Source organism: Mycteria americana, chromosome 21 (genome assembly GCF_035582795.1).
Source record: "Mycteria americana isolate JAX WOST 10 ecotype Jacksonville Zoo and Gardens chromosome 21, USCA_MyAme_1.0, whole genome shotgun sequence".
Classification (NCBI taxonomy): Eukaryota; Metazoa; Chordata; class Aves; order Ciconiiformes; family Ciconiidae; genus Mycteria; species Mycteria americana.
Window position 1 is genome coordinate 4,768,804 of NC_134385.1, and position 14,570 is coordinate 4,783,373.

At 57.4% G+C, this 14,570-nt stretch overlaps 1 protein-coding gene across 1 annotated transcript in view; it reads right to left on the bottom strand.

The window, feature by feature from the left end:
• Positions 1-12,606, bottom strand: part of SLC9A1 (solute carrier family 9 member A1) — a 30,149-nt gene extending 17,543 nt beyond the window's left edge. Inside the window, exon 1 of the mRNA XM_075522231.1 lies at positions 12,139-12,606. Within this exon, the coding sequence (XP_075378346.1) occupies positions 12,139-12,475 (337 nt within the window). The 5' untranslated portion in view covers positions 12,476-12,606. The remainder of the gene's footprint in view (positions 1-12,138) is intronic.
• Between the last annotated feature and the right edge of the window lie 1,964 nt (positions 12,607-14,570).

Here is a 14,570-nt window from a genome sequence, read left to right on the forward strand (position 1 = left end):
AGCACCTACTCAGTCCCCCCCGGGGCTGCTAGCTCCACCGAGGGCCGTACCAGCCGTGGCAGGCATCGCCTGGCTCCAAAGGGATGCAGGGGTGCCAAACTTCACACTCCGTCAATGCAGCCCCCTCCCAGCCACGGGCAACGTCAGCAGAGAAATATCCACAGATGATGATGGCACTACCAGGAAACCACAAGGTTGTTCCTTTAGTGTAGGGCTGGATTTGGAGAAGCAGAAAGGTCCCAAAAAGATGAGCAGCCTGGGGAACACGACCAAAGGCATCACTGCATCCTGCAGCAGCTGGTCATGAGCTGCGTGCAGGTGAGCCCAGCTCCCTATCTGTCCTGACACCCCCCCCCAGAAGCAAAACGCTCCCCTTGGCAAGGGAAATCTCATTTTCTCCGCCCAGAGCCCTGCTGGAAGGTCGCAGGGGAGGAGGATGCTGCGCTGCAGCCAAGTGAAACGCGAGTGTCGCGGGACCTCGATGGCAGTGCTGCAGTGCTGCAAAGCGGGAGGAGGATGCAACGATCCCAGGCGCGCAGGAGAGCTGTGAATCATCCGCAGGCACCCTGGATATCAGCCTGCCAGGATGGGCGGACCCCCCCTTGCAGAAAGCCGCTGTATACACTTACAAACAAGCTGTTTACGCAGACCAAGAGAACTTCAGCAATGACAAGGAGAGATCTCTTCCTTGGGGCCCAATCCAGGCTCAGCACCAACTCGCCCCTCCAGCACAAAGCTGGGGATGGGGGGCTGCTCCTTGGTTTGCAGTTTGCCTGCTCAGCTATTCCCCCAGCCGAAGGGGCTGTGTCCCTCTCTCTTCCCAAGCACCCGGCATGGGACAGCTCAGGGAAGCCCGCCGAGACCTTTGCACGGTCCAACACCCGGCGTTCCCTGCAGCTCTGCAAACCAGACAGCAAATGTCCGTGCCACTGAGCCTGCGACTTCGCAGACAAGCGCCAAACAGCCGGCAGCAATTCCTCCCAATTAAACCTTGCTGCCCTGACCCAGAAGGTCTGGAGAGCCAGGTGAGCCAGCGACAGCCCGAGCACTCTCTAATCCTCCCCCTTCCAACTCTAAAAGATACACTAATTAATTAAGATCAACCCAAACCAAACAGTTGGCTCCGCTGTGTTGCATGGAGCAGCTTGCAGCAAACTCTAATTGTGGTGCTGGCATCCGTCAGTGGGAGAGGGATTCATCCTGCTCCCCGTCTGCACCGCTTTCACTTGCCTTAGGCTTAGGTTCAGGTTAGGCTTAGGTTTAGGCACCAGCCTGCCCAGGGATCCAGCCCAGCCAGCTCCTCCCTGCAGAGCTGACCCTGACCTGGGGCACCCACTCCAAGAGCCACGTTTGGGGGAGACCCACGTCCAGGAAAACCTCTCTAAAGCAGGCAGAGAAGTGCCAGGTTGCAGCTGCCCTGGCAGGAGGGGCAGGGGTGGTCGCTGCCTCCCTGACTCACCCGTCTCTGATTCAGCTGGCGACTCACAAGCCCTAAAAAGCCCATCTTCCCCCCCACTTCACACCAGGACTCCTGCGTGGCCCCACGGTAAGGGAAAGCAGCGGCACAGCAGGCAGCCCGCGGGCAGGCTCCTGGCAGCTCGCAGGGAGCATCAGTGCGGGCAGATGTCCCCGAGGGCTCACGTTGCGGGAGGTGATCATCACAACAGCTGCCTTTTGGGACCAACGTCCCCCTCCGGCCAGGCTGGGACGGACCACAGCCTGCGGCTCGCCCAGCGGCACCTTGGCTGGGTTGAGAGAGTGCTGGTGAACACACCAGGGAGCACAGCCTCAGCCTCCTGGGAGGAGAAGGTGCCCAGGCACTGCCGTAACGCGTCGGGACGGCAATCCACGGACAGAGGCGTTTAGTAGAAACACTTGAGGTTTTTTTTTCTCAAGAGCAGGGAAAACCGATGCAGCAAAGGCACGTACCCTTGTTTTATCTCCAAAGCACTCACAAGAAATTAACAGATCAATTGGGAGTCTTTTATATAGCTGGTATTAATTTCCTCCCAGCTGTAAAAAGGAAATGAGAGACAAAAGACATTAAATGGACTTGCCCAAGTCCCCAAGTGAACGGCGTGAGAGCTGCCATGAGAATCCAGCAGCTCCCAATTTCCAGTCCTATGTTTAGATAACGCTTCTCCTTCAAACCAGAAGAAAAGCCAAGGACACTCTGCAAGAAAAGCAGATATTAAGAAAGACCTAATTGCTATTAAAGATTGAGAAACCCACGGCGCCCTGGATTGTCATCCAACAGCTACAGCATTTCAAATAGGGAGGAAAACACAGAGCCAACTGGAGATGCTGCTGCAGCAAGCAGTGATGGCTTGGGAAGCTTCAAGGCTCGGTTCCATCCCATCTTGAAGAAACCTCTTCCAGATCCAGCTGTGCACAGCTGTGAGCAGCGCAGTTCTCCTCCACCTCTCTCCAGCTCCAGAGCTGCCCCACGACGAGGTGCTGCAAAACCCAACCTTCTCCTCCAGAGGAACTTTGAGAAATCGGTCGAGGGTTTGGCACGACGTGCCAAGCTGGCTACTAAAAATCTCCGGTGACTGGCGGGTACTCTGGTAAGCCCAGTCCCTGCTGACTACACTCCTCTAACGGGCACGTTACAAGGCCACTCCCAAACCACAGGCTGAGCTTAGCAAACCTGTTTAAAGCCTTCAGGCGTGCTCCATGCACAGTTTTTCTAAGGCGGGACTGTATGAATCTTTACCAGCTTGTGGCATTCATCCAGCAGGAGCTGGGCACGCAGGTACAGAGGTGCACGGGGACAAACTGCCATATAAATTTCTGCTGTTGTTGCTCCAAGACTCATTTTGACTCTTCTCCACCATCTCTGGATGGGTGCATCACACAGCCAAGCCAGCAAGGCTGGGCTCTCCCTGTCATAGATCGTTTACCCCAGAAAACTGTGGTTTTTTATAGGGCAACAACATCCTCATCTGGGTTTATATCCTTCAAAAGCATCAGAAGAGCGACAGCAGCTGGACTTGAGCATTTTGAGGAGGCCTAATAAAAGAAGGTCTAGAAAAACTGCTTATGCTCCAGGGAAAGAGGCCAGGAGCTAAACATAACCGCTCACCAGCCACACTTTTCCCAGATCGCTTCAGCTGTTGCAAGACGCGCTGGACGCCGTGGATAGCTGGGCTAGGACGGGTCAGTGCAGCACGTCTGCCTGAAGCTGGGGGATTTCTACAATAAAACCCTCCCAGTTACTTTCTGCATGGTGCAAAGCGAAACTTCACGCTGTTTAATGCAGATATTGAATTGCTCCGGAGCAGAAGGTACTCAAGGCGATGTGAAGAGACGGGACCTGGTCACCCAAAATAAAGCTCTAGTAGCTCTCCCAGCTCCTTGCCCTCAACCACATGGCACAGCATTTAATACACGGTTCCTGCTGGCCCTCAAAGCCTCAGGAAGAGTTAAAGCTGAGCCAGCCCGAGGTGACCACAGATGAGCTCCCCAGGCAGAGCAATGCCAATCGCCCTTCCCAGGAAGGGCAGATTTCCTACCGGGAACACGGGCAGGAAAGAGAAACAAAAGCTTTTCAGGAAATAACCTGTTGGTCTCCACTCTGACAGGAGGGAGGAGGTAATTGCAATTATCACTGATTACTACCGGGCTTTGCAAACCCAGACAAAGCAACACCACTCGCAGCGCATGCCAGCGGCGAGTCGAGAGCCAACGCGAGCATCCAGTCGCCTTTGCCTCTTCCCCGGCTTTTGGCAGGAGCTGCCGGCACGCGGAGACCCCACCGGCTGAGCCCACGCTGGTGAGATCTGGGGGCTGGAGAGCCGTCCCCGTCAGACGCCATTTCAGCCTTCCAGCATCCCCTCCAGCCGGGATGCAGGAGACGTTATTTCACACCCAGCCAAGCTAACAGAAGTGCTCCTGGGAGCAGATGCTCTCTCCTCTACGCTCACTTCACAGACATGAGAGGAGCCCGTACGCTGCGAAACACACCCCCAGGGACCGAGACTGCCGTGGGAGAAGCACTCCCAAGGGAAACTGAGGCACTAGCAGGGCTGGATACACCAGCTCTTCTCTTTAAAGGCCTGTGCATGCTTAAGTCTGCGCCTGTGACATTTGTGCTGTTAAAATCTCCAGCACCGGGGTGGGAAGCTGCCTTCTCTCCCAATACATCATTAAGATTTAGCATGTCGTGACTCCGAAATGCAGAATAATTCCAAGCACTGAAAAAAAACCCTGCCGCAAATCTGCAAAAGAGAGTCTCCTTCTGCCAACGTGATTCTTGCAGGCTTGATAGAGAGAGGGGAATTATTTCCCTACACGCACCCTCTATTAAGCAGAATTTAAGACCTGTCCCTCGAGGCTGATTGTATTGCGACTTTCCGGAGACAAAGCCCATTGATGCTACGATGTTTATGAGTCACTCCTGGGCAACCCAAGGAAACGCGTTTGTTCTCTTCCGATTACAAGAAGTACTTTGCATTCTCCAACTTTCTGCTCATGGATCTCAAAACATCACCCCAACTTCAAACAAGCCTTTGGTCGGTCCTGTCCCTATCCCATCCATCACACAGGTGGGTCAAGCTCTCTTGGGAAGGAACCCCAAGCCATGGGGTGACGTACCACCAAAGGTGACACACCACCAAATTTGTTCTCACTACTCTACTCCAAGCAATGATCAATCTTTGATCTTGCCTTTTCTGACAAACATGCAGCAACGTGTGTGTGCTTGCCTGTCTGTAGAGCTTCTAATTTAATTTCTCCCTCCCCAAGCAGAAACACACATGTTCTCCTGCCCGAGGAAAGAGCAGAAGAACAAATGTGACAAGATAGCCATCCCCCAATTAACACACAACTGGAAGATGTTGGAAAATTAGAGAGATAAGCAAGATATCAAACGCCATATAGAATAGATAGCGATCATACAGCTTGCCTAAGGCGGTATTATCGGCTGGCACCATGAAGTGAGAGGACCAAGCACTGATATTTGGTGCAAGTCAAACCATCGCCACAACTTCCCTGCTCCTCTGCTGTTCCCTTTGAAGCTGGCCAGCCCAGATTTCAAAACACACAGAGGCTGTTATCAAAACACCAGCAGCTTTGAGCCCCGACGGGTGAGAAGAAACCGCTGACGACCCAGGCAGCCCAGCAAAGCCAGCATAGGGGAGAGGTGTAACCCAGCTCCATCTCCGCTCAGCAAGGCTGTGTCTTCACAGAGTATTCCGGATGGATTTCAGTTTTTATTTGAACAAATTAAGCCGTGGGGACCCAAAAGAGAAAAAAAAAAAAAAATTAAATCAAATGTTTATGAGGCAGCTGCAGTAATTCATCCTCATTATTGCTTACTTTTAAAGTTTCCTCTCTCGGTACCCACAGCTCCAGCAATGCTCCAGTAAAGGACTGACTCCTGCATGACCCTGCGACAGTCTCTACAGCCCCCATCATCTTCGCAGTCTACAGCCAAAACCCAGGACTTACAGGGGGAAAAGGAAAAGGATTATGTTAACGCAACACTCCTTTGCAAGCCTAACGAGCTGCTGGTTTATACAAGTGCCACTGAGATGTCTGTCCCTCTTCTGGCTCCAGTCCCTCGGTGCCCCAGATTTATACACTCGTAACCCAAAGAACAACCCTCTCTTCTTCCCTCCACCACCACCCGGTTTCCCCTTCTTCTATGTGCAATTCTCAAAGCCCCAAGGACTCTATTTAGCCATGCTAATTGCAGGCAAAAGACTGGTTCTCCACCCCACTAATTCCCAAGGGAACTCCAGCACCTTTGGGTATCGTGGATGAGCCGTGGTTGGGTGCCTGGGCTATTAGGGATGGAGGGCATGAACCAAACAGGCCAAATAGCAGCATGTTCTGCTTCTACCCCATAAACCACCCCAGCTCTATTGGAGGTCTCAGGGGAGGAATAACTTCCCAACATCTCCCTGCAAGCCGGGCCAGCACCCGTCTGGGCTCTGGGCTTTGCAGGACTCGGCGAGTCAACACCCACATCCCAAATTCCACCTGCAGACTGTGCGGGAAGCCAGCCCGTCCCTGACCCCTGGCACAAGGTGTCCAAGCCTTTGTTAATAAATGGGATGAAACAACTCCTTCGGTTCCTGAGTGGCCTCAAGCTCCGGAAAGCAGAGTGGTGAACCGGGCAGCACTGCGGCTGAGAAGGTCCCTGCCGGAGGCAAAGCCACGGCTGCAAACCAAGCGTAATTCTGCTTTAACGGACACTGGGCTCACCGGGAAGGTATGGGCTGTGATTACAGACGTGTTCAGCTTTTCCCACTCCGTCACCATCTCATATTTCACAACGGGAACCTTTCACTCTTCCAGCCCTAATTAATCTAATGGTTTTCTCAGATCCGTGGAGGGAACAGTTTGGATGGGTTTTTCGCTCAGACACCAGCAACGGGCAGATCAGGGAGGGAAAAAAAAAATGCTGTGGTTGTTCTTTCTGAGACGGCAAAGCAGAGAGAAAGGGAAACCACAGCATGTGTTTGGATCATTCCCCTACAAGGAAGCAGGAACGCAACAAGTCTGCGTTAGAAGAGGTTGTTTAAATTCATTATCATGACAATTTACACTTTTGAGGCACCAGCTGCATCAGTATTTCAAAATCCTTTCCTAACAGTTATTCACCAAGTCTCAATTCCCCTGCAAAACAGCCACCAGCTCACCGATACAAACGGGGAAACATTCGAGGTGATCTCAGACCACACACCACCTTGGTATCTGCAGCCCACGCACAAAATAAGCCAGGGCTGCTGCTTGCGAGCAGGCAGGTTTTAAGACAAACATTTCCCTCCAGCTCAGCGAGGGAATCCGCATCAACCAGTCCCACAGATCCAGCTGAAACAGCCCATGAAACCTCCGGCAGCCCTTCCCGCCAGCCAAGCTTTGCCGACGGCCGTCCCCAGCAAAGCCTGCCCGGCACAGCCCTGCCTGGCGCCTAAGAGAAGCCAGCCTTGCGGTGGCAGAAGGGGAACGGAGATAACCTCCAGCACACTCATCCCATATGTCAGACACACGTATTTCCAACACGATGATGAAGGCCGGGGTGACACACGTCTTCGAACACTTCTTTGCCGTCCCCTTTCCAAGCCGTGCAGGTGGCACCGGTGTTCCCACGCCGGCGGCTTTGTGCCAGGGTGTTTCTGCTGTGTCTGGTCTCAAGATCCAGTTCCTGCATCCTGTGCCACCACCGCAACAGGTTTCTGACCCCGCTTATCGCCCCTTACCCAAACAAATCCTCGAGTCCCTGACTCACAGGTCTCCGTCAGACCTCTGGGGTGGCCCCTCCAAAAGCCCCAGTTTCAGGGGAAGGATGTGGGCTGCTAAAAGCATTTGAAAAGCACCCAAGTGTTTTAGTACCCAAATCTCACTGCCAGCCAGCAGCCGCCAGCCTCTAAAAATGTTTCTCTGGCAATTTTGAAATCGTCTCTGCTCCTCTGTGGGCAGGAGCCATCCTGCCATGCCCAGAGCCTCCGTGAGGCTCCACAACCCCACTTGCATCCGTCACGTTTTGCTCTTCTTTTCCCAGCTCCTATCACCACCCCGCAGGCTCCAGGAACTTCCTTAATGTTGCTCCTCCCGAGACACCAGCAGCGATGCGGACGGCCGGTGCTGGCCAAAGGCAACCGCTGCCGCGGAGCGGCACTGAACACTGGAGCCTGACGCCGGGATGCCCCGTGCCCGGTAAACCGGGCTGAGATGTGTCACAAAACAACCCCCAAAGCAGCAGCGCATCCCCACATAACACGCCGCTGCCCATAGCTCTGGGCTCCCTTTCTGCTTGCTTAGCGCAGACTCTCTCCCCGGCTCGCTTTACACCAGCCCGACAGTCACACGATGCTGGTTTTTCCGCAAGTACAGGGTTGGCGCTGGCTGCTGTCAGACAGTCTGGAGGGAGGGGGAATACCCCAGCCAACAGCCCCGACTCAGACACATGAAAAACCCGAGTGCTGTGAAGGAGGAAGAAGAGACAGAGCAATGACTCAGTGATTGCTACAGGCTCCAACCCCAACCTGAGTGCCGCATCAGGCAACGAGCTAGCATCTAGCGCGCATCAGCGAGCAAAAGCAGGGTAAGAGAGCTCAGCTGTGAAGTAGTGCCTTGCAGGGACCCTCCACAGCCGTCTCCGGCGTGGACATGTAGGAAATCAAGTCCCCACTACCCACTTGAGCTGCGAGGTGGAACGGCCAGGATGCTCCAAGGAGGCTGGGAAGCTCTCAGATGCTGAAGAGCCGTTTGGTGCAGACAGACGGCCCCGCAGACAGACAACAGGGCATGCCTCGATCGAAGGCGGCTCCTAATGCAGGATGGAAATACAATTGCTGTGCTTTTCTGCTTTAGAAGGTAGGACCTGAGATGTGCTTTGGAGACACACGTAACCCCAACTCTTCTCCAAGGTGGGTAGGAGCTGGTGGCTTGCAGTAAAGCTCTGACCACCAGGCCCCAGCCTGTGTCCGCACAGCCGGCAAAGGGACCGCTAACCACAATCAGTTATTTACATTCCTGACTCACTCCTTCCCTTTCCCCTGAAATGGAAAAATATTTCAGTTGAACCTGAATTCCCCTGAACTACATGAGCTGAAAGGTCAGTCCTCAGAGTCAGGAAACCAGGTTCTTGTGCCGAGAGACTCCCAGCCCTTCCCTACCGCGCCTTGGGCATGGCGTGAAGGAAACCCTTACACTATCCTTGCAAAACCTTGGAGAAGGGCACAGAGGGCTTCTGATTTGGATGTTTTACGAAGGTCTGACCTTCTGCAGCAATGCAACAGGTTGAGACAAAGTCTGGCTGCAACCCTCAGCAGCAAAGGCTTCTCCACTTTTACTGGCAAAGTCAAGCCATCACCAGATGTGGTCTGCACGTAGCTGGTGGGGCTTTGGAAAGGCATGGTTGTAGGTATCCCTCACCCCCTCTTCTCCTACACAGTCTTAAAATACCGTGTATTAAGAAAAGCAGCCAGCACTAGCCTTCCCCTTCTCTACTGGGATTAGCAAAGCAGAAACAGCCCACGCCTGCAGGACACGCTGGGGTGACAAGTCCCTCTGTCCCAGAAAGCCACCCCCTGTCAGGTGGTGAATCCTCTAGGAACCAACCTCCTTTGAGTCATCTTACAAAAACTGCATCAAGAGGGGAAGGGCTCAGCTCACACCGTTGATTCCGCAAACAAACTCACAGTTAGAGCTGCTGGAGAGACGCTAAATCACCTGGAAGGGACAACCCTGGGACGCATTTAAGCTTGAATAGCTGTCTGAAGCGTCAAGAGCGATGAGGGGAAACTGAGCAACAGGACAAGGGTCAGGTTGCATCTCCTGGCCCAGACTAGAGCCCTGTAAGCACTTCTGAGCATCTCTACGTGGTCACCCTGCGCTACGCCAGCAGATGACACCCAGAAACCGTTCACAGGGTTGCAGACTCCCAGTTTTGCAGCAACACGTGGCTCGATCACCAGCCCTAACCCAGCAAAGGGGCAACCGGAGCTGGAGGAGAAGCTGGGGAAGGGTAGTCAGGAGGTGCCAAGCTGTCATGCGCAGCCTATGCGGCACGAATTCCCCCTCTTGGAGAAAAGATGTTTGTCCCCTGCCCCTCAGCGTTTTGCAGGGTTACCCCGATGCATCAATAAACGCACACTAACAGGACAGGGGGGAGAGAGGAAGCACCGCAAATTCCTGTTCGGCTCATCATCCCCCTTCCCCTCTACACGGAAACCGGATGCTCCAAACCCTGTTCGGTTTAGGGAGCCTGGAGCTGCGTGTGCCTCATCCTGCCATCACAGGTTGTACTGCACAGGCGTGCAGCGGCGCCCGGTTGTGTAAGAACTATTCCTGGGTGAAAAAAAAAACCATATTTTGCTGCTCCTGAACAACATCGTCTGATCCAGGGTGGGATCAATGGGGCCGGTATTTAGACACTGAGCAGTGAGACGTTTTTGCACGTCACGAGCGGAGGGAGCCTGAATATTCAGCTGTACCAGCAACTTGGGAACTACCTGCCAAGACAACGTGAACAAGCAATGCTATCCCCTTGAAAGCCCCGGAGAGGAGGCCAAGGAAAAGGATGCCCCAGGACTGCTCTGCTGTCGAAGCCCCTGTTAGAGGTGTAGGTAACCTATGGATTTTGGCATAATCAGCATCCCTGGAGCTCTGCAGAGCACCTGCCATCTCCAAAGGACCCTTGCCAAACTTGCAAGGCAGCTCCTCCGAAAATATACCCCTTAAACACGCAGTCTTGCATAATACTTTTAACACGTAAGAACCGACGGGGCTCAGCTCGCCGCCAGAAATAACTTTTCCTGCAGCACAAACGAGCCCTAACTTCAGGCAAAGGCAGCAGAAACAGGTTCACGCAGCGACCCGGTGCAGCGCCGATGACAGAGGGTGCCCGTGGGAGGGGGGCGGCCGGCGGGCAGCGATGCCCCCGTGTCCCCCACCACGTCCGTCCCCAGGGAGTCACTTTCTGCTGCCCATTCTGGTGCTTTCCAGCGGTGGTTTCTCAAAGCACGCCCCGAGCAGGGCCGCAGGCCAGCGCTGTTAGCCCCTCCTTTCTCTACCAGCTTCCGCACAGATACTTCTGATTTCATCACTCTCTGCTCTCTGAGACAGGAGGACTGAAAACGCAGTGCAATAGCCCCGAACAGCTAGCAGAGGTCGCTTAACATGCGCTGGGTGAGCCCTGGGAAAGAAGATTTCGCGGCTGCGTTTTCTACGGCAAGGCACCTTGGTCGCTAAACGTGCCTTAAATGATTTTGGGCGAAGCCGGGAAGGGACAAACCCCACAGATCCCGCCTGGTTCCGCTCTGCCCCGACAGCTTGTCTCCCAGCCAGGCAGGAAGCCTCTGGGTCTGAAGTGTTGGCACTCCTGCGCCTACATGTAAATAAAACACCCAGGAGGGATTGTGAAAATACGGCTTTACCTGCCTACCCACACCCACAGCAGGCTGCGAAGGGGATGAGGTATTTTTAGGAAAAGCTGGGCAGGGAGTATGTGAGCTCCTGGGGGTCTCTCGGACCCCTCCGGGCCAGGACAGGGCACGGTTTCCAGCAGGTACCAGCTCAAAAGAGCTCCCAAAGCAAGATTTCAGTCGGCAGGCTGGAGTGCTCCATAAGGAGCACTGCCGCTAGCGTTATTAAATCGCTGATGGTAATTGAGGAGCAAAATGAAGGAAAACGCAGAGCTCCCCTCCCTCCCATCACCCGCTCTAAGGTAGGAACAGGCAAACATTTCACCTGCCCTCTTGGCTTTATCACCACCGACGGGACCAGGGCCAGCTTGACCTCGGCACTGCCGGAGGCCGGGTCCGGCACGCCGGTGCCGGCGGACGCAGAGCAGTTACATCAAGTCACACGCTTTGGGGTAATTCGGTTGGTATTGATCCAGCTGCAGAAGTTTGGAAAACACTTTGTCAACAACCCCCGCCCTGGCAGACTGATGCTTTCCCAGAGCGGGTCATGGCAGAGGGTGACTCTTCCCAGCCCTACGGCCCCTGATGCTCGCTATCTTTAACGCAGGAATCCTCCGGACGCTTTGCAGCAGAGGCAGGTGCCCACCCCGGTTTGCTGCGGAGGGGGAGGAAGGGGAGGCTGAAGCACTGGGAGATTTTAAAGTGACTTCTCCAAGGTTACAAAAGGCATCTGTGGTTGAGAAAGGAAGCAAAGAAACAAACCGGACGCTTCCTCCCTGCTGCCGCCTGAGTGCCAAAGGGAGGAAAGCAAACCTGGTCCAAACAGGGGACGGGCAGGGGTCAGGGAGCATCTTCAGCCCCGCTCCCAGACAGCGAGACGAGGAAGCCTGTGCTGAGGCTGGGGTGCTGCTGCCCTGCCTGCCAGGCCTGTGGCAGAGACCCAAGGTCGTGGGGAGAGCGGTGCCCACCCCTGCCCCAGGGTGCCTGGGGGGGCTGCAGAGGACGCGCAGGGGAATTTGCCCCGGGACGCTCGGGGGGGGGGGGGTGTCCCACCCTGGGATGCTCAGGGGGTCCCTCCTGGGGATGCTCGGGGGTCCCCGTCCCATTCAGCCGGGGGGTCCCACCCCGGAACGCTCAGGGGGTCCCTCCTCGGCACGCTCAGGGTGTCTGCCTCATGAAGCCGGGCGCCGCTCCCCGGGGTGCCGGGGGTCCCTCCCCGGTGCCCTTCCCCCGGGACCCCGCCGCGACGCTGCCAACCTACCCAGCTTCATGAGACAGGCCAAGAGGATCCAGAGGGAGATCTCGAAGGGGATGCGGATGCGGTCGTAGTCGATGCCCAGGACGGGGAAGGCTTTCCGGGGCTTGGCGTGCCCCTCGCCCGAGCCGTTGGCCGGCTGCTTGTTCAGCGGCTGGATCTCCTGGGCGGAGGCGGGCGGCGCGGGGGTGAAGCCCCCGGTCTCTCCCCCCGGCAGCTGGGCCGGCTGTCTCTGCGGGGGCTCGGAGGCCAGCATGGGGTTGGCCTGCAAGCCCTGGCCGGGCAGCAGCGGCCCCAGCAGCAGCAGGGCCCAGGGCAGGGCGCGCAGGGCCGCGGCGCCCATGGCGGCGGGCGCGGGGGGCGGCGGGGGGCTCGGGCGGGCGGCGGGGCCCGCCGGCGGCGTGGGGCAGGAGCCGCCCCGCCGACAGCCGGAGCGCAGCTGGGGCGGCCGCGGCGCCGGGGCACATCCCACCGAGCGGCCGGGGCGGCCGCGGGGAGGAGGCAGGGGCGGAGGCAGCGCCGGCGGCGGCGGGAGGAGGGCGGGGGGGCCGCGGCGGAGGGGGCGGCCTGCGGAGCGGGGTGCTGCGGGGGGCGGGGGGAGCTGGGGGTGCAGTGCAGAGGGGGTGCGTGGAGGGGGGGTGCGATGTAAGGGGGGAGCACGGGAGCAGGGGGTGCTAGTGGAAGAGGGGGTGCGTGGAGGGGGGTGCAGTGCAAGAGGGGGTGCGGTGCAAGAGGGGGTGCGGTGCAGAGGGGGGGCTAGTGCAAGAGGGGGTGCAGTGCAGAGGGGGTGCGTGGAGGGGGGTGCAGTGCAAGAGGGGGTGCAGTGTAAAGAGGGTGCTGGTGCAAGAGGGGGTGCAGTGCAAGAGGGGGTGCGTGGAGGGGGGTGCAGTGCAAGAGGGGGTGCGGTGCAAGAGGGGGTGCAGTGCAGAGGGGGTGCGTGGAGGGGGGTGCAGTGCAGAGGGGGTGCAGTGTAAAGAGGGTGCTGGTGCAAGAGGGGGTGCAGTGCAAGAGGGGGTGCGTGGAGGGGGGTGCAGTGCAGAGGGGGTGCGTGGAGGGGGGTGCGGTGCAAGAGGGGGTGCAGTGCAAGAGGGGGTGCGTGGAGGGGGGTGCGGTGCAAGAGGGGGTGCGGTGCAAGAGGGGGTGCAGTGCAGAGGGGGTGCAGTGTAAAGAGGGTGCTGGTGCAAGAGGGGGTGCAGTGCAAGAGGGGGTGCGTGGAGGGGGGTGCAGTGCAGGGGGGGTGCGGTGCAAGAGGGGGTGCAGTGCAAGAGGGGGTGCGTGGAGGGGGGTGCAGTGCAGAGGGGGTGCGTGGAGGGGGGTGCGGTGCAAGAGGGGGTGCAGTGCAGAGGGGGTGCGTGGAGGGGGGTGCTGGTGCAAGAGGGGGTGCAGTGCAGAGGGGGTGCGTGGAGGGGGTGCTGGTGCAAGAGGGGGTGCATTGTAAAGAGGGTGCTAGTGCAAGAGGGGGTGCAGTGCAGAGGGGGTGCGATGCAAAGGGGGGAGCACGGGAGCGGGAGGTGCTCGTGCAAGAGGGGATGCATTGCAGAGCAGGTGCTAGTGCAAGAGGGGGTGTCGTGCAGAGCCGGGGGGGAGCTGGGGGTGCTAGTGCAAGAGGGGGTGCATGTAAAGGGGGAGCGCGGGAGCAGGGGGTGCTAGTGGAAGATGGGGTGTCCTGTGGAGCCGGGTGCCGCTGCGGAGCGGAAGGGGGAGCTCGGGGTGCTAGTGTGAGAGGGGGTGCGTGGGGGTGGAGGGGTGCGGTGCAAAGAGGGGCGCAAAGCGGGGAAGAAGGAACAAGGCAAGGTGGGTGCTACTGCAAAGGGGGTGCCTGGAGGTGAGGGGGTGCCAGCGCAAAGTGGGGTGCAGCGCAAAGGGGGGAGCAGAGAAGTGGGAGGGTGTTAAGGCAAGGTGGGATCCAACTGAAAAGGGGGTGCACAGAGGAGAGGCAAGCAACGGATGAGGGTGCAAGCCTCAAAGGGAGGTGCAATGCAAGGCGGGGTGCAAGGAGACAAGGGGTGCAGTGCAAAGAGGATGTGCATGGAGGCAGAGGGTGCTAACGCAAGGTGGGACACAAAGAGGCACGGGGAGGAAAATGCAAGGAGGGGTGCACAGAGACGAGGGGATTGCAAGGAGTCAAAGGGGCCCTAATGCAAGGGCACAGGGGTGCAAAAGAAAGGGAGGGAAACGGGATCTGCAGACTGGCCTGGCAAGTGCCCACTGCTGGAGGGGTGCAGTGGGGTGACGCAGCACTACACCGTGCCCAGCAGCATGGGGGTGGCAGGGAGACTGTGGGTGCACAGCCCCGGCACCCGGCAAGGAGGCAGCCGGGGCTCAGGGGGCTGGCAGAGCACCCTGGGCCATCGGGGAGAGCGGAGCTGCCGCCTGCCTCCTCTGTGTTTGCTGCTTGGAGAGGGACAGCCATGGTCTGCTTAGCCTCAGCCTGGAGA